This window comes from Diadema antillarum, unplaced genomic scaffold, assembly GCF_040938485.1.
Source record: "Diadema antillarum isolate AM-2024a unplaced genomic scaffold, OU_Dant_1.0 seq00001227_RagTag, whole genome shotgun sequence".
NCBI lineage: Eukaryota > Metazoa > Echinodermata > Echinoidea > Diadematoida > Diadematidae > Diadema > Diadema antillarum.
Window position 1 is genome coordinate 283348 of NW_027272016.1, and position 24180 is coordinate 307527.

The 24180-nt window shown below is 38.4% G+C and overlaps 1 protein-coding gene across 2 annotated transcripts in view; it reads right to left on the minus strand.

Moving 5' to 3' along the window:
* LOC139745005 (uncharacterized) overlaps positions 1–24180 on the minus strand; it is a 176285-nt gene that overhangs the window by 44725 nt on the left and 107380 nt on the right. The window contains exon 1 of one of the 2 annotated variants that reach the window (XM_071655411.1): positions 21790–22703. The exons of the other annotated variant lie outside the window; for it this stretch is intronic. Coding sequence (XP_071511512.1) covers positions 21790–21886 — 97 coding nt within the window. The 5' untranslated portion in view covers positions 21887–22703. Of the gene's footprint in view, positions 1–21789; positions 22704–24180 lie in introns of those variants that run through there. 2 annotated transcript variants of the gene reach the window in all.

Consider the following 24180-nt stretch of genomic DNA (forward strand, 5'->3'; position numbering starts at 1 on the left):
ACAATCATGTCTTTCATTATTCATAGTCTGTGTGTACTAGCAACGTTGGCATTGATTCAGTCCTCGGAAATTATGGCTTCACAACAGCACAGAGACAACTTTAACCCTGACATTTGCAATGAATTAAAAGCCTTACATTGAATTAGAATAATGAAATAAATAAGTATGCACTATGATATGTAAACATACTTATTTATCATAGGTGCATGATGTATGAAAATGTAATTTCAAAGCATTCCATGAACAATGTAACATGTACGAATGAAGAGGAATTATCTCCTGAGTATAAGTAAAAAACATAAAATATGTGAGAGGTACTGTGGCTCAAAACATATAAAATCAGTAAAAGATTGTATAGAGGATGAAATGATTCCAATACTTGATTACAAAAGAATCCTTAAGGAGGGGTAATAATGATGACATTATATCATTACCCACATGGTAGGGAAGAGACCACATAATGGGGAAGAAGCCACATTTTAACCTTAAAAAATGATGTCCCTGTCCTAGACTTGGTATCTCTGAATGCATCGAGTGATGACTACACCATGAAGCTATCGTGGCTCCGTGACTACAGCAAGACAGATGCCTCCAATAGGACTGCTGGAAAGTGGAGGAAAAGAAGGAGGAGGAGGAAAAGGAGGAGGAAAAGGAGGAGGAATTGGAAGGGGGAGGAAGAGGGGGAGGAAGAGGGGGAGGAAGAGGGGAGGAAGAGGGGAGGAAGAGGGGGAGGAGGAGGAGGAGGAGGGGGAGGAGGAGGAGGAGGAGATGGAAGAAGAGGAATTGGAGAAGGAGGGGGAGGACGAAGAAGATGAGGAGGCAGAGAGAAAAGCTGGACTACAAGCAGAGTGACCGAGGCTAAGGACAAGCTATAAATTAAGGGGAACACATTGCTGTAATGAAGATAATTTCACCAAGGGGCTATAAATGTAAGCCAGGGTCACCAAACATAGCCATGAAATACATCAATGGCTGCACAGAAGGATTGCTATACTGAGTCCCAACAGAGTATTTGAAAACTTCCAGATTAAGTTATCTAGCTCAAATTTATTTGCCTAAGAACAGCATGAAGTCATGAGCTACCCTTTACTACAAGCTTTAGTTTTTCCTGATCTGTTTTGAATGTCTGCCTATTCCAATGTTTTGGTTATCATAAATAGGTGAATTCATTGCAGATGTTAAATGCTTTGATCAAAGGCAGACATAGACATACTGAAATATGGCAACACAATTACCCACATGTTTGCATATCAATGCCTCTTAACTATTGTTGCTCTGTAATACTGTACTGCATTGCAAGGGCTCTGTGGAGAAAGCGTACTTCACGATTTATCTTTAGCGGGGGGGGGGGGGGGGGGTAGGGGGAGGTAACACATTTTGTAGAAACAGGGTGCTTCTGCCACATACAAGTGTCTCACAAAAAGAGAATCAACTCTTTGCATTTTGACATGTGTGCATGTTACACACATTCTTCTCAAACCTACAGCTGGTACGGTAATGGTATGCTTTTGCAGCACATTGGGAAGTGGTCTACTTTTGGTTCGGTATAGTACAGTAAACTTAAAGAGCATTTGAGCCCTCCTCTTGTGCAGATATGGTATAGTACGGTACTAGAGCACTTGAAAGCACCCTTTGCCTCTGACAAAGGTTCAGATAGGATAGGAAGCTCAGGCCCCCTTTGATTCAATGCAACTTTACTCTTGGTACACTGCTTTCATATCTGACTGATGTCATGCTCTAAAAACCACCTCTGTACAAGAATCTTTCATAGCTGAATGTGCATCTCTGTCACCATGCTATGGAAGTTCTAGACAGTTTATGTTTCCTCCAGGAATTTGATGAAATTGACACCTTTCCCCTTCCCCTGCTCAGAAATGAGATGGTATACTGAGACTATGGCTTAGAGTGACACAAAGAGTAGACCACTTGACTGCATACCACTGATGACACTCATGTCATAGTCTGCCACGTTGGCTGGCCCAGAGAGAAGACTCATCCAACAGACATTGGAAGTATGTCTGTCTCTTCAACATCTCAGCATCTCTTCAAGGATGCAATTTATTTTTGACAAAGATGCAATAAATCCTTTAAACATGATTACCACACTATGCACTCATGTAACATCCATCCAAGTAACCACTCTTTCAAAGTCATTCTTACCATTTAACTTGTCCATGATTGTGATGGGAAAATGATGTATGTACATGCTTGGCAAATTTCATCTTTGCAGCATGTTGGTATGGTAATGGAATGTAGGTTTGTACTCTGTGATGTTAACACTCTTCACACAAATCTCCCAGCCCTCGCGGCTGCTGATCTGCCAAAGACATGATCTCCTTTTAAACTATGGGTTTACACTTCAGTTTGTACAGTACATTCATCGGCATGAACTGGTAAATTATACTGTTTCAAAGAGAAGAACAGGTCAGAGTCATAACAAAAGTCACATTGGTAGGGGAGCAGAGGTAAATGTGAGTTTTGGAGACAGTTTGAGAGAGGAAACATGCTGTAGTATTTTGTAGTGTTAATGCTAATTCACCGTGAAATACATTGCAAAATACCGTGGTATTTAGGGTGGTAATTCAAACCTCGCAGGAAATATACATGTGAAATTTGAGTGTGAAACATATTTCTCACATGACCCGACACACTTCCTGTCTTCTCCGTGTAGGAAATATACATATAATACACAGTGCTTTCCTCAGAATGGTCTTCTTTCTGGCTAGAAATAACACAGGATTTCAAGAATGAGAATGGTATCAACTGAAATGCCATGGTGTCTATTACCATGGTATTTAGCCAATTTTGAAGAGTGACAACAAATTAGTGTGGTATTTAATTCCACTGTGATTCTTTAATGTGAATACAGCTAATGATAGTAGAGTGAAGAGAGCTCATATATCAAACTCTGGACTGAACACAGCTGACCATAACTAAGACAGACTGCATTCCTTGCTGCTACATGCATCATCCACTATCCCCTACACATTATCATCATTTAACATTGCACTGCCTCATTACGGATCCACTCGTTAAAGTCCAAACCTTATGCTGGATGGCTATCACTGACTTCAATGTCTTACTGGGGGGTTGGTACGCTTTGAACGGTTACCAACCTACAATGTACCTTGATATGGTCATCAGGTGCTCTGTGTGTACAAATACACGCACACACACACAGACACACACACATGCCAATATCTACATCTATATCCCTGCAAATATTCATATAATGCGAACACACATACACACATACACATACATATCTATCAAGGTTGACTGTGTTTTTTCATTTAAATCATTTCTTGTATTTTGTTAATGTATTCAGTTTAAATCAAAACATTTATGAGAACAAAATAATTATTTGTCACAAACTTCAATAAACTGCCCTCAAGAGGGTACATCTGTACTTTCCTCATTGAGGCCCTTGAGTCGAGAAATACGATCAAAGTTTGTGTGTTCATCAGTACTAAGGGAGTGTCCATCTCTTTCCTACCAAGTTTAACTTCAAGCAATTAGTCTGAAAGGGGTGTGTTGCACGACACATTTCAAAACAGATCAATTCTCTATCACATCTCCTTGACAGAGAAACAGTCCATGAAGCAATGAGCCCCCTTCCCCTTCTCTCTACTAGAGCTCTTCTTCACATGAGACTAATGGGTATGATCTCCATGGATATCTTGATACTTCTAGCTCTGAGTCTGAGTTGCAGCGTGCAATATGACAGACTTAAGAGTGATTTGTCATAAATTAATGAGTAATTTGGGGCATGGACAGACAGAAAGAAGACTGGAGTCACAGATCAAGACAACATTCTTATTAGTCTTATTCAACCTTATCTAGGTAGCATTCCATAAACTTCAGCATCATTCTATCTAAACCATGATAACATTGATTTGAAGCATGTCTTTACAGAGATCATTGCAAAGCAGAGTTAAGGAAGAACCTATCAAGATCACCAATGGAAGAGTTATGAGAAATGATTGTACTGTACAAGTTAAAACATGAAGACACATCTCGCTGACACTGACTTGTAGTACATAGGGTAACTAACCCTCTAACTTCGTGCCAACATCAATTCGTTTGAACCCAGAAAGTTCTGCCCTCTCTGCACATATATACCACTCAGGACAGACCATTCCATTACACACTGCCTTCCACATCTATATATAAACACCCCTTAATGTCCTTGGCATTCCAAACTGTATGTAGCATCCAACAGACATGACAGTCTAGAGAACTTTGTGGTTGTAGCTGCGTGATTGACTGTATGATTCACAGGGTGGGGAATAAAAACACCAAGTACCATACCTCTAGCTTCCTTGCATGAAGATGTCATCTTAAAGACAAACATCATGCTCTAAACAGACAAAGCAAACACATAAATAACAAACAAACAAGCAAGCAAACAAACAAACAAACAAACAAACAAAGCTACCATCCTGTGCTCTGTGTACACTTCAAGCTTCACAGAGGCAAGATAATGCAATTGCTGCATTACTGATGATAAAGATGATGATGATGGTGATCATCATCATCATCATCACAACAACAACAATCGCAACTTGTACGGCGCTTCATACGGGTGTTTCTAGGTGCACTGAAGCTATCTATACAAGAAAACTAGAAAACACAATAACATAATGATAATGCAAAACCTAAATAACAGTAATGAAAGGAAGAAGACAAAAAATGAACAACTCAAGATTTCTGAATATATGCTTAATCACACAAGACCTCCTTTAATATTGGACTATGGTACTTGCAACACTGTCATGACACTATCTTCCACAAACAAACAATAATCCCAGTCTGGTAGCCATTTACACCAGGCAAAACAATGTAGAACACGATATATTTTGAAGTAGAATCAAATGCTCAAGGAATGAGATGCAAGGTACACGTTTATGTGACTCCCATGGGAGGTGCTTTGAAAGCATCACATCCTTTGTGTCACTTTGCTTTGCTCTGCTACAAAAAGACATACAGTAGAGGAGATGATAGTGTCTCTTCCTCCTCACACTGTGAATCAAAAATGAGTGCATTTGTATAAAAATGAACTCAAGATTCCGCCACTATCATATTTGATACCATGTATTTCTGTTTGTTTTTCAATACAAACTTTGTAGTCCCAATGATGATTTAATGTGGAAATAAATGAAATGAAACTAAATGAACAACAAAATTGTGAGGTAAGCTCGCTTTAGAGCATAGTGTATTGGTTACTGTGGATGGTTAGGAAAAATGGACACATTGTACACACCATGTATTACATAAAAAAGTATTTTGATTTTGATGTAAACACACCATTGTAGTAGGATTTCTTTCCAGATTATATATGAAACCTTTGTATGTCATGAATGGTGAATCTAAGTGACTGCTGCCCTCATAGGCTCACCCAGTGGATTTTTGGCAAGTATACATCATCGCTATGACACTGTGGTCCCATCCCATGGGCTTCTGCGTGGTGTTTATAATGATGCATCTGATTTCCACTGATAGATATAGGTACCCCTTTAGGGATTGAAAATGGTAGTTTGTCCTTTGCACTCTATTCTCTACCTTGTACTTAAGCTTAGATATCTCAATCAAATAAACAAAGTAACTAGACTAATAGACTGATCATTCTGACTTTTTTATTTAATATCAATTGAGCATGAGATATAACAGAAATATAGTTAGATAAATCAGCACTAGACATATGGAGTCAAGTAGTACTTCAATAATGGAAGAAAATACCAATGGATCAATGTACATGGGTGTGGGAAATATGAGCATCTTATTGGTGAAAATCTAGTATTACACAGATCTAAAAACTACTATTTGATCACTTATTGGGAAAGATACCAGAAAATATTTCTCCCAGTAAAATTCTTGTGACATTATGTCAAAACAAATCAAACATTTACCGATCACTTTTTTAGCGTGACTCTAGATTACTTTTATGTTTCCTAAAAATGCAAAATTTTGTTTCATAACTGCTCAGAATGTGCTCATTCCCATAATAACACTTTTAGAAGATAAAGTTGGTTTCTTCACACATAGTTGGGACATATGTTGATAGCACAAATTAATACTTTTATGCAAGTGCTCTTTCTTGTCTCATTTCACAGCTCTCGCAAAATTTTTCTGTGAAGAAAAATGAGAAGATGATGCAGAAAAATTGAACTTTATTCTCTACCTCTAAGGAACTACTTTATCATATAGCCAAAGGATCAAGTAATATTAACCTATGAAACATAGTCTGAATAAAAGCATGTACTTCCTGCGCGCAAACACTGTACATTCAGAATACCGTCAGAGGAAGACAAACTTGTAAGACAAACTCCTGCATTCCTGATTTATCTGGTCGAGGGCACAACAGTCAAATTTTGAACATAAATTATGACATCCAGCTGATAACGCCTCACCCTAACTCAGACAGCAAGTGAGGAGATAAAAAGGCTGTCCAGCTTGAAAAGCTTCTCTTTTCCTATCCTTCTTTTTTTTCCTCCAAGCACTGAGTAAAAAAGCAAACTGAGAGATGAAATGGAGGGAGCCCTGATACCAACTGCATTCTTTTGTTTCAAGCCCCAGGAAAGAGAGTAGGATCTAGATGGGCAAGCACTACAAATTTATTTTCTTTGCTACACAAACATGGAGGCCTGCGGCAGTGGGGAGAGTTGATGGGTTAGAACTATAAACAAATCACAGATATATTATATCTTGATTGCCTATAATCTTACACTGTAGAATAGAATCAAAATCTTATTCCCCTCTCTCCCTTTTCCTTATGGTCTGTTCTATCAAAATGTGACCCATTTTTTTCCCACTCACAGGCACAGAAAGATGTCAGTTCACTTTAAAGGACAAGTTCACCTTCATAAACATAAGGATTGAGAGAATGTAGCAATATTAGTAGAATACATCATTGAAAGTTTGAGGAAAATCAGACAATCCGTTCAAAAGTTATGAATTTTTGAAGTTTTTGTGCAGTAACCGCTGGATGAGAAGACTACTGCAGTGTATGTATAACTTAGATGTCACATGCGTACAACAATATAAGGAAAATATAAAGAGAATTTCACAAAATTCCATCTTTTGAAAAAAAGTAAGCATTCCCCCGACTCGTTACCGACAAATGTTATGGGTAATATTATTCCCCCTGCCTTTAGAAAGAGGCAAGTCAAGTGCTCTTTTATTATGCAAAAAAAGTGAAAATATGTTGAATTTTCTTTTACATTATCTTTATACTGTTGTACGCATATGACTCACAAGCTGTAGTAGTCTCCTCATCCAGCGGTTCCAACACAAGAATTTTAAAAATTCATAACTTTTGCATCAATTGTCCAATTTTCCTCAAACTTTCACTGATGTGTTCTACTAATATTGTTGCATTCTCTCAATCCTTATGTTTATGAAGGTGGACTTGTCCTTTAAGCAAATGTATAGACCTATACTTTGTAGTCTTCTTTCTTTGACTTTTCAGGACATTTGGTAACTTCAACATCCAACCACAGCAACAGATTAACTACACTATATGCCTCATTCATGTGAAATAATTAAGACAATAAGTCATACTTTGAATTCTTCCGTCATCAAAAACTGTCATTCCTAATGACAGGTGTTTTCATTTAAAATTGTGATTGTACAAAGTAAGGAATCACATGTTGTTCTTCCTTATTGAATAAATGAGAATGAATAGACAAACTTGTTGATAATTTTCCTTTTAAATTGATAGCTTGATCTTTTGAATATCTAAATTCTATACAATCATTTGGTTTATTAATTTTTGGCATTTGATACCACATATTATGATTTAATTTTGTAAATCTACTCTTCATTGTGTGCATAAATAGTTGTTTAACCTATGGGGGAGGAGGATGGTGGGGGGGGGGGGGGGGTTGGAAAAGAGGAGGAAAAAGAAAGTGAACTGTCACTTTCCCATACAGAGTAGAAATTCAACTCTTGGACTGGACATATGAAAGAATGGTCTGTTTCTTATTGACAGCCTCATCATGAAAACCTCCTCCCTCACTATTTGTATCCATATGGCTTCATACCAGAATCTAAAGCTACCATTTCCACAGTCAAATCTTTTCTACCCATTTTCAAATCTACCAATTTCTCTTCATGCTACCAAAAACTTTACACTCACTTCGTATCCAAGCCCCAACCTAATCTCACTAAATATTTGTCTCAGAATCAAAGCATCAAAGCATCTACAAATACATGATCCAACATAAAATGCCGTTGATAATTGCCTGTCATTCCCTCTAATGCTGCATACGTTAACAACTCGATCGCTGAGGACGGTTTATTCGGCATTCGTCAGAAAAGCAAGAAGTCTCTTGGCCTTGACTTTTTATCCAATTGATATCCCAACCATGATCACATCAGTCAAACGGTCCAGAGTTCACTCCAAACATCCAGGAAAGACATTGGGAATTTTGTTTCTTTCCTTTTTGTCTTTGAGGCTACAATATAAAAATCCATCTAAAAATCAAAGCCACTAGTTTGGTGACATGTTCAATGGACCAATCTGAAGTGTTCCTAGACGACAAGGCAATCTTTTCCTGCCCTCAATGATGCTACATGCTCAAAGTCAGTAGTGATGGCAAACAAAAACAAAAAACAAAACCAAACAAAAACAACTGCTGACATCTGATAAAATGTGGAAATGTGCAATATCAATATGGAGAAGTTGAACATGTTGAGTAGTACAAAACGAACAAAACTCCTGTGCTACTGCCATAACTAGGGTGATGTAAGAAACTTGTGAAGACCATATATTTATCATACTGTCTTAGTACAAGTGGTGAGAAACAGCTACATAAAATTAGAGAACATGGAAAAACACAGACAAAAAGCAGAACACATACACACACACATCCAAAAAAAAAAAAAAAAAAAAAAAAAAAACACAACAGACAAACCATCAGACACAAGAGGGCAAGAAATGCTAGGGCAAGAAATGCTATGGCAAGTGGTATGACTGGACAAAAGTACATGTAGAGCTGACTTCAACCGCAGTCAGTAGGCCTAAACTGAAATCATTCAGTGGATGATGTGAATATGAGAAATTAATATACTATTAATGGAAAGGGATGAAACTCTTGACATTTTAACCAAAAGAATTTGGAAGGGAAATGAAAAGGGGAGGAAAGGGCCATTTGATGGTGTAGGAAGGGCAAGATTGAAGCTACGATCCCAGACAGGGTAATAATTCACCCTACTGGCTGCTGAATGTGGCATTGTGCCTACCTCCTGCTAGCTAAAATGGGGCAGACAATGCCTCCCGTGTGTTGTAGAGAGAGGCGCGTGCCTGACGCGTGTGGGGTGAAGGAATGGCTTTCAGATCAGCCTTCCACCCACATCCCTGCCCCAGCCATTTTCCTCAACTCCAAGTAATGGGTGGAAAAAGTATATTCAGGAAAAATTAGGACCAAGCTTGGTTGTATGACAGCACAGTTGGGGGATGGGGGGGGGGGGGGAGAAAGTGTATGTTTGGTGCATCTGTCTGGCTTAACTGGCAGGATCAACGTTGGTACTGAATGTTTTCAGACATTCAAAAATGCTATGTATGGACAACATAAACACTGTGCAGCAGTACATCTTGGTAGAGTTCAGCAGGGTCAAACTCTGAGGGATCAAGCTGGGAAAGATGAACATTAAACTATTCCTAGGGAAAAAAATATGTAAGAACCATCAAGATATATTGCTCTCCATAAAGAAGTTGGACTCACTTAGAGTCATACAGATACTGGTACTAGTGGCAGTCAAATCTCTTGGCTATAAGAAGACAGCATGACACAGGCATGTCATATTCTGACTGGTTTTATCAGTCATTGATAACAGTGGTGTGTAATTCATGTTCTTAAATTTATTGACTTGCCCAGTAAAAGAAAAACAATCCCATGTACACTCTTGAAAATGTTACAGTATTAGGAGATGTGAACCCACTTTATATCAGTATGCACCCAATGTAATTGCCACTGAGAAATTGATATCTGAAGGTCATATGTGACCGTGCACCTCAAAACGAACATTAAGTCGCACACACTGATTTAGCGTGAGGACTGAAAATAAGTGAAATGGGTCAACCTAGCCGAACTTGACTTTTTCATATTTTCTGAAAGAGCGGGTCTTCTTTTACATTATGCTAAAATTTGGGATCATAAAACGGGCAGGAAAGTGTGTTTTTTTAGCGGTTTATCTCGAACATTTTTGGTAGAATAGTATGATTAGGTGTGTCTTTAGAATCCCTTTTTCATTTTCTGAAAAACCTTGTCCACACTCTTCACTTTCAACTCTAATAACTTTTGAAAAAATAGTGCTACTGCTTTGAAAGTTGGCGTTAATCATGAACGGAATATGTTAATGAGACATGCTTAATTTCAGTTTAATCTGATAATCCCTTCATTGTTGTTACTCTGGTGGTTTACTTCCTGTTTTTTGTCCCATTCATCGCACAGCCAGCACGGTTTGGTAAAGATTAAAGGTCCAGTTTACCTTTGGGAGCAGTGATTTTAAAAGTTTTCGACATATCATATTTGATGCACATGCGTAGGCCTGTTGTATCACAAAACACCCTACCATATAAAATTTTTGCAATAAAGCCTAACATATAAAGAGATATCAGTATGTTTCTTAGTAAACCATAACTGTAGACGGTTTAGTCTGGAAACATTTTAATTATAACTATTGTTCACATTTTGTGTATTTAACACTACTTAACATCAATAATACAGCTTCAAATTTTTACAGTGGTTGTTTCTATCCCTAACTCACATTTTAGAACTACTTTAAAGCACTAATGCTAAGTTTTGTTTCATCTGCAAATGGTAAATTATGCCTTTAAGCGCTTGAATAGACACTGTACTTCAGCGCCTCTTTTCTCAGTTCACACTTTTCCTGAGTTTGTGCTTTCTTTCCAATATTTAGATAGGTTAGGAGAGTCCGTTTGATTTGAGTTATACATCATTTCAAAGCTTAAAGTCTGCTCTTTCAGAATATGGTCTTAACTAAAAATTCATGTCGGGCGACTTTTTGTTTGTTTTGAGGTGCAGGGTCACATATGTAAAACTTAGATATCACTACTAAGCAGATAAATTTGATTTCCAACATATACCATATTACCCACTTACTGGTTAAAATCATGCAATGCAATTATTTTGAGTGAACTCATGACTTTTGCAGCATAATATTTTCTAATTACAGTAAAGCAAGAAATCTTTGGGCATGAAATTTTTGTACATTGGGGCTGGCAGCCTTTTTCGCAGCATGAAATTTTTGCAAATTGCCACCGGCATTCAGTGCGTAAAGTGAAGACAAGACCTCTCGTGTGCAATTTAATTTCATGAATCTTGGCTCTCACAAAATTTGCAAAATCAAAATCCACGCAAAAATGTCCGGTTTTACAGTACTGTCGTCACAAGGAAGTCTTTGACAAATATAAATGCAGATTGAGAATGCATCAATAGAGAAGAGAAATTTTTTGAAGCAAGCAAGTTTTAGGTGTTTTTCTTTTCAAAACAGAAGTAGGAAAACCAAATGACAAGACTCTTTGCTTTTTCTTCCTTTTGAATTACACTTTATCACACTGCATCTACTCTTTAAAGAACTGAATAACAAGTGATTGTTCTCTGCCTTCTAACTTTTAAAGCTCATCTCTGCAAAGTCAAAACTCAGGCTGACAAATAGAACTACTATAAAACTGGTACAGTCACATCCTATCTGTTTCTACATTCATCATCTTTGTAGTCTAATGGTTGATGGAGCAAAGCACCTATTTGTAGTCATCCACATTAGCATTACATTAACAGCTTTAAAAGGGTTATAGGAAGAACACCTAGCATGAATTTTCAGAGTGCATACAGCATTAATTATATTATATATTTACAGAGAATAATGTGTTTCATCATATGAATGTGTGTTGCTTTGTAAAACTGCTTTGTTGAGAGTTGGTCAAGTGTCCCAGGATTGGCTAGCTAACTTAAATGTGAAGGAGAGAGGTAAAAGATTGACAAGCAAACTTCATCTAGCTTGGCAGAGCACCAAGTGAAGGATACAATCTCTGCTAACCTTCCTCTCCCAATCATTGAGGTCAAACACAAGTTATGACCCCTAGCAGCTCTCTAAACAAGTCAGACCTACCTACCTACCACCAAGTAGGAGGTGGTGGCTCAAAGTCACCAAGGTTCTCTTAGTCCTGTAGATAGTAAAGTTCACATTAATCTTGTCCAACTATAAGACTGAAGGATGTTCCCCTCTTCATTCTTTCATGACAATATACTAAGAATAAAACTTGAGATAGTTATTTTCCCTTAAAGTTCATTTTGCATGTCAATCTGTTTACATCCCTTACAACGCACACAACTTCAGAAGACACTCCTAGAGATATGCATATTGTTGTGTTTTGTCTTTCTCTTAAAGTTTCTCTAGTTGACTGGCGGTAACAATAAGGGTCTTTCTCTGGTTACAACTTCTCCACAATGATTAACCCCTTCTGTACGGGAACCTGATGGCTTGCATATTAAGTCTATGGGTTATGGGTATTTCAGAATCCAGTATGGAATGGGTTAAATAGTGAAGGCCTGTGACTGAGGCTACATTTGTAGTTCAGATCAGCAATGGTCAGCTAGTGAAGGCAGTAGAAGGCAATCAACATGGACAAGAATAATCATAGTTAATGCTCATGATCTTCCTGAAGAGATATAGCTGAGCCACAGCACATAACCTTACATGCATTTGTTAACTAGAAATTGACTGTCTGCTGTCTTTGATGGCTAACATAACTGTCCTAGTACAATGCTCTCTGAAGATTAGGTCTTTATGTACATTGGTATTTGTCTATGATTGCAATGCATGATTTTCAAGAGCATCTATACCCATCAAGATGAATTTTTTCCCCTTACTTTGATAGGGAATCTTCCTTTTTTTCTTCGAACCACTGTTATCTCTTTTATTTCAACATAAACACAGAATTTGCCAAGTACGAATAAATAAAGATGCAACACACACACTTGTCTGATGAAGGATTGTGAAATGTTTACATGGATGCACTGGAAACCAGTAGAAGATTAGACAGACTTAGAGATGAAGAGAGGATTGACAGAAGGTAAAGTAATTACTGGCCAAGTGTGATGTCCCCATCATGTAAGCAAGACAAACATGTCATGGTGACTGTCTACACCACTCACATGGCTTGTAAAGAAAATAATACATCCCTCAGACAATGAGACTTTATTGGATTACTCACTACCACTCGTCTCCCATAAAATGTATGAGTGGGGGTAAGTATGGCTGTGACCTGGGGTATAGGGGCCACTATCCAGGGCACAAAGGTGTTGGCCGGGCAAGAGCTTACTGCCACAGTTGTAGCATGGAGCTACAACACTCCACGGTTGTAGGTATTTTGTGGTACTATGTAACTTTCAGGCAATCATGTGATTATCCACCTTTGATAGCTACCTGGTCTTTCATCAGTACTAATTTTTAACATACATAAAAAGTTCATAGATTTACCAGAGATAGAGATGAGTATTGCTTCATGTCAGCCTACTCATGTGTTTCAAGAAGGCATGGTAGTGTACCTAACTAGAATGTATCTTGAAATACAGATATTGTAACACTCGACATCCCTGCAGGAGTTATATTTTCCCCTAAGTATCTCAAGAAAAAGTGTAATTCCCAAGGGACTTTCAAGTACATGTATTATATCATAACAAAAGACAAGATAATATCTTTTATATTACATCAGTATGGTCTATAATAAAACATAAATCATTTCATTCCAACCCTGTCGGCAGCCACTAAAATTCTGGAGTTATATTACCTGATGTGATGTCACTATACAGGCTATAACAATTTTGATTTTGCCCGCATACTGCATTATGACCAATCACCGACCAGTATAGCAGATTATTTATCATAATGTGATATGCATGCTTGTAAATATTAATCAACTGACTTACTTATCTCATGATACGATATGCAAAAGTGAAGGTCAACAGCATACAGTAAGCTATGGACTAAATGTGAAACTATTACTGAGAACTGGAGCCATCTAAATAGAGGAACATGGGGACAAGTAAAACATATAAAATAGTTCATAGACTGTCTGTGATGCACAATACCCTGGAAATACCCTACATATCCAATCCATTTTGTCCCATCATTCTCTAAAGAAAAACATAAACAAAAACAGAGGAGCTCAGTGAACTTGTGACTCAGAAGGCCTAAATACTGTAGCCATGTCTCTCCATGTCTTCCTAGGCAAGCCTAACCCAATTTAAGAAAAGACTACAGAAAAAAAAAAACTAAACAACATCAAAACCTCAGCTGTCTGCATAGCCATCTTGTCTACTTAGCTGTGCCATTTTACTGAGCCCTAACAACCCTTCAGACCCATGTATAAATCCTTTTTCATCAACTTCAGACGCCACAGCCGGAGCAGCTGCTACCAGATTCAAGGAGCTCCCTGTATGTCCACTGGGCAGGCAGGCAGGCAGGCAGGCAGGCAGGCAGGCAGGCAGGCAGGAGGAGGCTTCTAGCTGGCAGACTCACTCACTTATGAAAACACTCAACCAACAAGCACACATCAGGTTTTAGTTAGTTTAAATAAAACTAGTTGAAATTAAAGGTAAGTTGAACTTAGCAACTTTGATGACAGTTGTGCCCCAAGGGACACTAACTTCGAGTGAAGGAAGGAGTAAATGATCTTGTAGTCAGCTAAACTCTTGAGGTATAAAACTTGATGAGAGCATCCCTCACGGGATATCATAGTTAGTGGGGACCCATGTAAACCCAGTTATCGACAAGTTCATGGTTTAAAGACCAGGTAGCATATGGAAACTTGGGTGGTGTGATTGAATCGGTGTTCATTCACTACCCACTGAGGTACATCCAAAGCCACTAGACTATGTCAGCCATGTGTCAGCGAATATGTGCATCAAAATGCTTAAAGGGTGTGTACAGTTCTGGTCGAGGTGAAGATTTAGCTTTTTTAACGTTTTGCGAGATATTCAGAAACTACTCTATGAGATGTCAAAGAGCATGCAGTTCTAAGGGGTATCAAAAGTTTATTCGATGAAAATCGGTTTTGAAATGGCTGAGATATCCAAAAACAAGGTGAAACAAAGATATCCTAATAAAGTTGTGGTATGTCGCCTTTTATTATTGGCACTTTTTTTGATATCTCAGCCATTTAAAAACCAATTTTCATCAAATAAATGTTGAATCCTCCTTAAAATTACATGGTCTTTCATATGTCATAAGAGGCTTTTCATTATCTCACTTAGGAATGTTCAAAACATGAATCCCTACCTCAACCAGTACTGTACAGTCCCTTTAACAGTAACGTGTTGACTCCAGTCAAGATTCTTCGGCTGTGTACTTACATAGAGATCAGTGATAAAGCTGTACACAACTTATATAGAGATCAGTGATAAAGCTATACACAGCTTATATAGAGATTGGTGATAAAGCTGTACACAACTTATATCGAGATCAGCGATAAAGCTGTACACAACTTATATAGAGATCAGTGATAAAGCTATACACAGCTTATATCGAGATTGGTGATAAAGCTGTACACAACTTATATAGAGATTGGTGATAAAGCTATACACAACTTATATAGAGATCAGTGATAAAGCTATACACAACTTATATAGAGATCAGTGACAAAGCTATACACAGCTTATATAGAGATTGGTGATAAAGCTATACACAGCTTATATCGAGATCAGTGATAAAGCTGTACACAACTTATATAGAGATCAGTGATAAAGCTGTACACAACTTATATAGAGATCAGTGATAAAGCTGTACACAACTTATATCGAGATCAGTGATAAAGCTATACACAGCTTATATAGAGATTGGTGATAAAGGTGTACACAACTTATATCGAGATCAGTGATAAAGCTGTACACAACTTATATCGAGATCAGTGATAAAGCTGTACACAACTTATATCGAGATCAGTGATAAAGCTATACACAGCTTATATAGAGATTGGTGATAAAGCTATACACAGCTTATATCGAGATCAGTGATAAAGCTATACACAGCTTATATAGAGATTGGTGATAAAGCTGTACACAACTTATATCGAGATCAGTGATAAAGCTGTACACAACTTATATAGAGATCAGTGATAAAGCTGTACACAACTTATATCGAGATCAGTGATAAAGCTGTACACAATGCAATCATGCAGATGTAAATTTGCCACTTTGGGGGCACAATATTCTCTGGAAATTCAGCAGAGCAATCCAGCTTTTGAGACTAAAGAGAAAAAGAGAGAGAATGGGAGGGAGTAGAGAGGGAGGAAAATTTGAGAGAGAGAGTGGAGATATATGTTGTGAGGATAAAAGGAGGAAATTGGCTGGAACCATCAAGGGAGAACAGGTGTAGACTGGAGCCAGGAGGAGAGGGTAGGGGAGGGGTAAGATGTGGATCCCACTGATTGCCCCATTCATTCATAGTCTGCTGGGAGCCTTCAAATATCAATCTCCACCTATTAGCACCTTTTCAATTTTCCTTCTGGTACAGACTTGTGACTACCTCTCATCTTATGTCAATCTCCTTACAATGATTTTTACTCCTATAGTTCTGTTTAAGCACACACACACACACACACACAAATGCTTTCTGTACTAATGCCCTCAGTTTCACACATAGTCTCTTATTACTGCCTTGAAATCAGGATGAAACTACATTCACAACCATAAAATTTGTTGAAATTGGTCATTGATTTGCAAATGCATATCTTTTTATACTTTTTTTAAAAAATAAACAGCACTGAACCTATCTGTCACTTTCACAGTCATCATAAAATCACCCTCTGAATGAACCAAGCAATGTTAGCAAAGACGACAATGGCCAAAAAAGTCTAAAACATCATGGATTTTCACATGAATTGTTTTTGTGTTCTATCATGAATTTTATCATAACTAAAGAAAATACTTCCACACATGCTACTTCAAGACACCTTTAATACACTTCATAATACATACTGGCATTATTGGACTTTTTTCTTGGTGCAAAAGTCAATACATCTGTCCTGTTATTTACACATTTCTGTGTATGTGACACCTATATAAGGATGTACTGATGTCCCACAAAATACACAAGAAGTTAAATGCTCTATTAGCCAGCTATTACTGCATGATCATCTTTGTTAGATATGAACAAATTTTACCAGCAAATAAAATGTTGCAAAGACTACGATGCTCTAACATTTATCTCATCAAAAAGAAAATTTAGCTTCTGCACTTAGCCTCAAAGTATAGAATTTGAATACAATCATTCTAAGTTGAGCATTATATCATTGATTACATAAAGCAGCTGGTTCCTTAAACGTTCCATGGTGCACAATGCCTTGGTTATGCTGCACAAAACAATCTACCCAACACACAGACAAAATGCAAAACACATAATCAACACATATTTTACCCTCGCATATATTCAAAATAGCACCCACATAATCAATATCTTAAAAAGTATACATTTATCCTTTTAACCAATTCTAAAGACACATACTGTATACACCAAATATTTCGTGAGGTGAGTATTTTCATGTATTTCGTGAGTTGGGTGATAATTGGGAATTTACAAACACACCAAAATATGAACTCTAATCCCGACATGAATGTGACTGGTGTGCATACATTCCTCCCTTCAGTGCTGTACTCGACAATCACAAATTTAATCAATCATGAAATTGACAGGAACTTCTGATTCATGAAGAATCAGACTCGCTAAATATAGGGCATACTGTAAACAGGAATATTTTCGCGTGATTACTTTTTGGCACTGAGTGGCTCAAAAACATATTTGTGGGTTGTTGAATTTGCGATGCGCAAATGTCAACCCATTCACAATGTGCAGAGAAAATTATGAAGATATTTTTGTGGGTTTTAGAATTCGCGCTAGCCAGAAGTACATGTAGCGCGCAATATGCGAAAATTAATGTACTGTGGGGATTTCTGCGTTTACAGTATATAGTACACACACAAACACATACTCACACACACACAAATGCTTAGTTTAGTCGTGGGAAAGAGACGATACAGACACTATTGGGGACATACAGAGTAGAAGCTAGCAAAGGGCTGGTGCTGCTGATGCAGAGGCTGCCTAATGATTTATATGGGGCCTACACAAAGTCATCAACCAACAGAAAATTATACAATTTTGACTTAAAATGCTACTATAACTTGCAGTAGAAATGCCAACCAGGACCAGGGCTAGAGTGGAGTGAATACCAATTACATTTCCAGGAAAGCAAAGCTTGATATCTTGATGAGTTAGGACTTAAACAGTGGATGTCATTTGCCTCCTCTGTTCAGTACAGTCCTCCGAGTTGCTGTTTCTCTAGGTTGTGTCACTGTACTAATGATGGACAGGGGGCCTGGAATCAAGGCTTGGATGGGATGGAGCAACACTCTCCAGGAAGTCCTTGGTCAAGTAAAAGTGATGGAATGTTGAAGCATAGAATCCTGGATTTGATTTGAGCACAAAGAGCCCCATGTTTCAGAGATGGAATGTATGGAAGAGGTTGAATGGAACAGGCTTACTGGAAGGACAGAACAGATGTGAAAAGAAGGAAGGGTGTGGGGAGATAAATCAATACTATGAAAGAGGAGAGAAAGGAGAATGGGTGGGGAGTGGGAGATGGCAGAAGAAAAGAGATACAAAAGGAAAGAAAAATCTAGGGCATGAGGACATGACTTTGAGAAGAGAGTCAGGTGATGGGATTTACATTTGTATGACATGTTATGTATGCAAAAGCTGCAGTAACTGTCTTTTCCCTTGGAATTACTCTCAAATACGATACATCTACATGTCTCATCTAAAATATGTTACCAATCAAATTTGTTATGCAATTAGCAGAAAACCTAGTAGGTCTGAGATTACCCTGGGCACAGCAGTGTCACCTTTAGACTCTGCTAGGAACAGTCACGGAGTTCAACAATGTAAACAAAACAAATCCAAGTCAACTCTGAAATTAAAAGGGAAAAGCCAACCACATACCTGTGATTTAAAGAGTTAACTTGACCATGAATTTTTAATTGTCATCATGCTAATTGTTGTAGGCTTTTCCAAATGATCACTTACTCTCTAAAAAAAATCGAGTGAAAATTTTCACTCTAAAAAGAGTGAATACAAAAAAGAGTGAATTTCGAGTGAAATTGGAGTGAATTTTGAGTGAAAATGCTCATTTTCACTCAATTGGAGTGACGTCAGGGATCACTCCAAAATCTTCGAGTGATCCCTGACGTCACTCCAAAATGAGTGAAAATGAGCATTTTCACTCAAAATTCACTCCAATTTCACTCGAAATTCACTCTTTTTTGTATTCACTCTTTTTAGAGTGAAAATTTTCACTCGATTTTTTTTAGAGAGTACTCCTAAACCCTAACAGGGTTATACTGAGACAATAAATGAATGACCTTTCTTCTTCCAGCAAGAAATATACACAATGCAAACTTGGTTCTGACAACTGGGATTTTAAGAAAGAATTTTAAAAATACAGCATCATTTGAAAATGGCAAGAGTGGCTGCAGGAGGGTGAGGCTCTTCCTGGTGCTCAACTGATTTTTTTTTTCACTCTGCTTTTCCTAAATTCTTCCAATGCTTTAATCAAGAAGATGAAGAAATTGGAAATCCTGCCATTCATGCCATTTCCAGAATCATTTGGGGCCTTCTGAGGGACCAAACTCATTCACAGCAGCTGCTGGTTTTCCACCAAACTGAAGTTTCACGGTAAAGAGCACACTATGTGGCCTGAAACCTCTTTGAAAACTTGATATTCCTTCTACTGTGGATGATTCTGACAAAACTAGGTTAAAATTAGGATGGGGTTTATCACAACTTGTTATAAATGATGGTCGCAGGAACAGTTCACATGAGCCTCTCACTTCTGTGAGCAAAGAAATTGTACAGCCACATGTATGATGTACTATATCCTCTCAAATGTTTACCCTATCAGCAATTAGGAAATGACTTAAGTCATTCCTTCCAATACTACAATGTCCACTGATTCCATCAGATTCACATAGCCAGTGGGTTACACAGATTGCTGACCTGTCACATAGGTTTTTGTTTTTGTTTTTGATTTTTTTTTTCAATTATTTTGCAAATTATTTACTGTGCAATACCCCAGCTCTGAAAATTGTGTTCACTCCACAACATGGTAAATAAAACAATGATTATATCTTCCTTGTGATCTTCATTCTTCACGTGTTGTATCAAACACAAAGCAGAACTATATAGTCTCCATCTCAATAGATGTTTTTATACAATAGATGTATACATAAAATATACATCATCTGGCTTCCTGCCAGATCTCATTGCCTTTTCACTCTAATGCTATCTTAGCTACCTTTTGTTGTCTACCTGTCATATGAATTGATCTTTACAGGAGTGTAAACAGTCATGTTTTAAAGCATTATGCAGACGAACAGAAATTTTTACAATGGACATCTCCCATGAGGAACACTTCATGGCAAATTAAATTCATTGCTTATATTCAACCCTACAAATCTGAGAGATCAGTGATTTAAATGATTTGTTAATGTAGACGTGTCACTCTAGGCATTGCAAACCAGGTCAAAAGCACACTTGTAGATAATGCAATCAACTATATCCACCATCACTTTTTTAAAATTTGGAAAAAAGTAAACATATTTTTCAAAACATCTCTCACATACAAAAAAAAAAGTGGGGGGGGGGGGGTGAGGAGAAGCTACAAGTATTGATTACTGATTGTTAATTAGAATCTTAATCTTTGCATGTTTATCTAGTGCTCACCTTACCTGCAATGTAGATATTATTATTACTATCATTATCATTATCATTATTATTATCATTATCATCATCATCATCATCATTAGTATTATTATTATTAAACTTTATATGGAAATACAGTTGCGATATAACATACAACAGGGGTACATGTATAAAATGTAAGGGAGTGATACATGGACCACGGCTCACAAAAGTTAATTTCTTATATTAGGGAGAGAGATACCAGGAAAGTAAAACCATACACACAGGAGCAACAGTTTAGCATTCTCATGGTGGTAGAACTCTAAGAACTTGAGCTGGAAGGGTCATATGCACTGTCAGGGTCTGTCAACATCCAATGGTCAGATGGGAAGAAAGTAATGGAAAAGACAGACCACTCCTATTCACAACTGGTCTTCACATGACTCAGTACCGCATGACTCCCTGGGACACATGGCTTTTACATCACTTGCAAACAATCTTGCCATTTTAGCTTGCAAGCAACACTGATCAACATTCAAGTTTCTTGGTGCTTGGACCATGGCAATTCATGGCTTCACTTTACCAGTCATGTTGGCATTCTCCTCACTCCTCTCAGGCTTATTTCACTGTGAAAAGAAGAAAGTAAGTCCCTTCCCAGAAAAACAGAACATGATGTCAATTGCTAATAATATCTCTTTTGAATAAGAACACAGAAAATGCACTCTGATTTCAGTAGTTCTGGGGACTGTTTCATGAAACTTTTTGTCAGTGATTTACACTGACAACTGTTAAAAGCTACTGAAATCCTTGCGTCTTATTGGCTGATACCAAATTTGTCGGTGAAAACCTCCGACGAACTCGTTGATGAAACACCCCCCTGATCATAAACTCTTAGGATGAAACTGTTCGGTCATGATATCAACATGAAATAGAAAGTGAAAGAGGGAAAGCAGTAAAATGAAGCAACTGTTACAAAGGTCAAAGGACATAAGAGAACGGGGATCGATGACTAGAAGGGATGCAACTTACACTTCTTGCTTTGTTTGGCTTGCTTGTGTTGTTTGCTGGAAGATTTACTCGATTTTTGTTTTTTCACCACCATAACGTCCTTGTGCTTCTCACTCATGTGCTCTTCACAAACTTGAACGAATCACAAGTGATGTATGAGGCCAGCACTAGGATGACATGGGCACAATGCTTCACACTCAAGCAATCAAAGATAGGTCTTGTTGCTATGGAAACATGACATTAATATGATGCAGATAAACAGGTTGTCATCTTCAGACCCACCGTGTGGCTTCTCATAACATTTCCATAGAAGAAAAAGGGTGTTAAGGCACAGATTTGTTGCTATGATGACACAGTCACAATTTGTTCCAAAATAAGAAAGATTCCACAAAATGTGACTTCTGATAAAGAGTGAGTAGTCATCTAGTTTGGAAAGAAGATGCCACGCCAAACTTGCTATGGTTGAGAACAAGGAGCGCAAGAAGAGATGCAGGTATCTTCTACTTGGTTTCGATTGGTGGAATGTATGTCGGCTTGGAAATGTCAGTCTCTAGTTTCTTTCCCCGGCTGGTCCCACCTGAGGACCTGATGGATGGATGATGAAGGGGCCCCTGTCGTCAAGAGAGACCAGCTCGCGCCAACAACGAATCCCCAGCTCCTAAGGCAAAAGGCTATCATCCAATGGTCCAAACCAAGGCACACAAAAGCAGTCCAGACTCCAGGCTATCAGGGAACTTTTCACCACTGAGTTGCAATGTCATTCAAAATTCAGCAGTATCCGACCTAAGATGTTTTGGAAGTATTTGTATTTTCTCTTTCTAGAAACCAGGAATGTTAACGAACAAAAGAAGGAGAAATGCATGGGGTTTATAGAGGCACATTAATGTTTATGTAAGTACAAAATATAAAAAATGATAGAGCAGGGCAGGCTTAGGAGACATTTACAAGCAGTTGGCCTGCACACAGCTACACTACTCTAGATATGATACAAGGCATACCGAAGTAAAAGAGGCAAGCACACACACACACACACACACACACACACACACACACATACACACACTTGTACACGTATACAGGCTGCCAACTGATCTCTCTTCATCACTAGAGGAGGGGAGGGAAGAAAAAAAAAACAGATGTTGATGAAGTTTATTATACCAGGGATGCTGTTGGGGACCAAACATTCCAATGCAGAGGAAAGCGTGCCAGTCTTGCGCAGAGCGAGACCATCCCCACGAGCTGCCTCACATTGGAGGGGCATTAGCATACTCAGGTAGAGAGATAAGGACTTTGGGAGCTGACTGCCATGCGACCTTCCTCTCCATCTAACCAATCAGAGCAAGGCACCCTGCTGTCTGAAGTGTGTCTAGGAGCGTGTCAGTGGTAGAGTGGGACTGTTTCTACAAACCACAGACCCACGCTGGAGGCCCAGGGGGTAGCAACCCATCATGGGAGAGGCAGAATATTTGCCCTGAGGGCTGAAGGCTCTTTGCAAGAACAAAAGGGGGGGGGGGGGGAAGAGTTTTAGGAGTGAGGACGGTGGAGCCACACCCCTACACCTCTGCTACCAAATTCCAACTCCATTCCCATTGGTGGTTGAAGTCCCCTCTATGCAAATGAAGAGTTGTGGGGGGCAGGCTCAGTCACCACCCACTGGGACCTATACTAGTCTATGCATACAGGCCCTGTATACCAGGGCAAATAAACCGTGATGTTGTAGAACCACAGGTTTACCAACGCATGACCAAGTGTGCATAAAGACCATTTTCTCACTGTGTGAATAATTTGCTCCAAACTGAAAGAAAGCTTCTGAAATATCAGCCTCTCCTCCCTTGTTCCTTGCACGCAGAATCTTACAAACTTTAAACATATTCAGCCCGAGTCATTTTCTACCTCAAAAACTGACTTTCAACGTTTTGTATTGTAAGGTTTCACCAGAAAGAGAAAACAATTTAATGTCAAATAAAAGCAGAAAATAATCAGTCACGACAAACTACACTTTTACTATGACAGTCTTCAGGAAGAGACTGATACAATATGCAGCTTGGATCCCTACAAATGACATATCACATGAGGAATGTGACATAGTCTACCTACTCTTCTAAATAGTATAGGAGACTAGACTATGTTTGCCATGGTAACTCTCCCCCCCCCAAAAAAAAAAAAAAAATTGAGAGAGAGAGAGAGAGAGAGACAGACAGACAGAAAGAGAGGGAGAGGAGGCTAAGAAAAAAAGGAAAAAAAAAATCACAAAGGCTGAATGGCACAAGAGCGGCACAAGAGTGGCACAAGCCAGGCACAAGCTGGTAGACCCCCAGCAAAGCTGGGCTAATGAGGAGCTTGTTGCTTATCCCTTCAGGATGGAACTACAGCCCTCACTAATCAGTTAGATCAGCCAAGGAACCCCTCTTG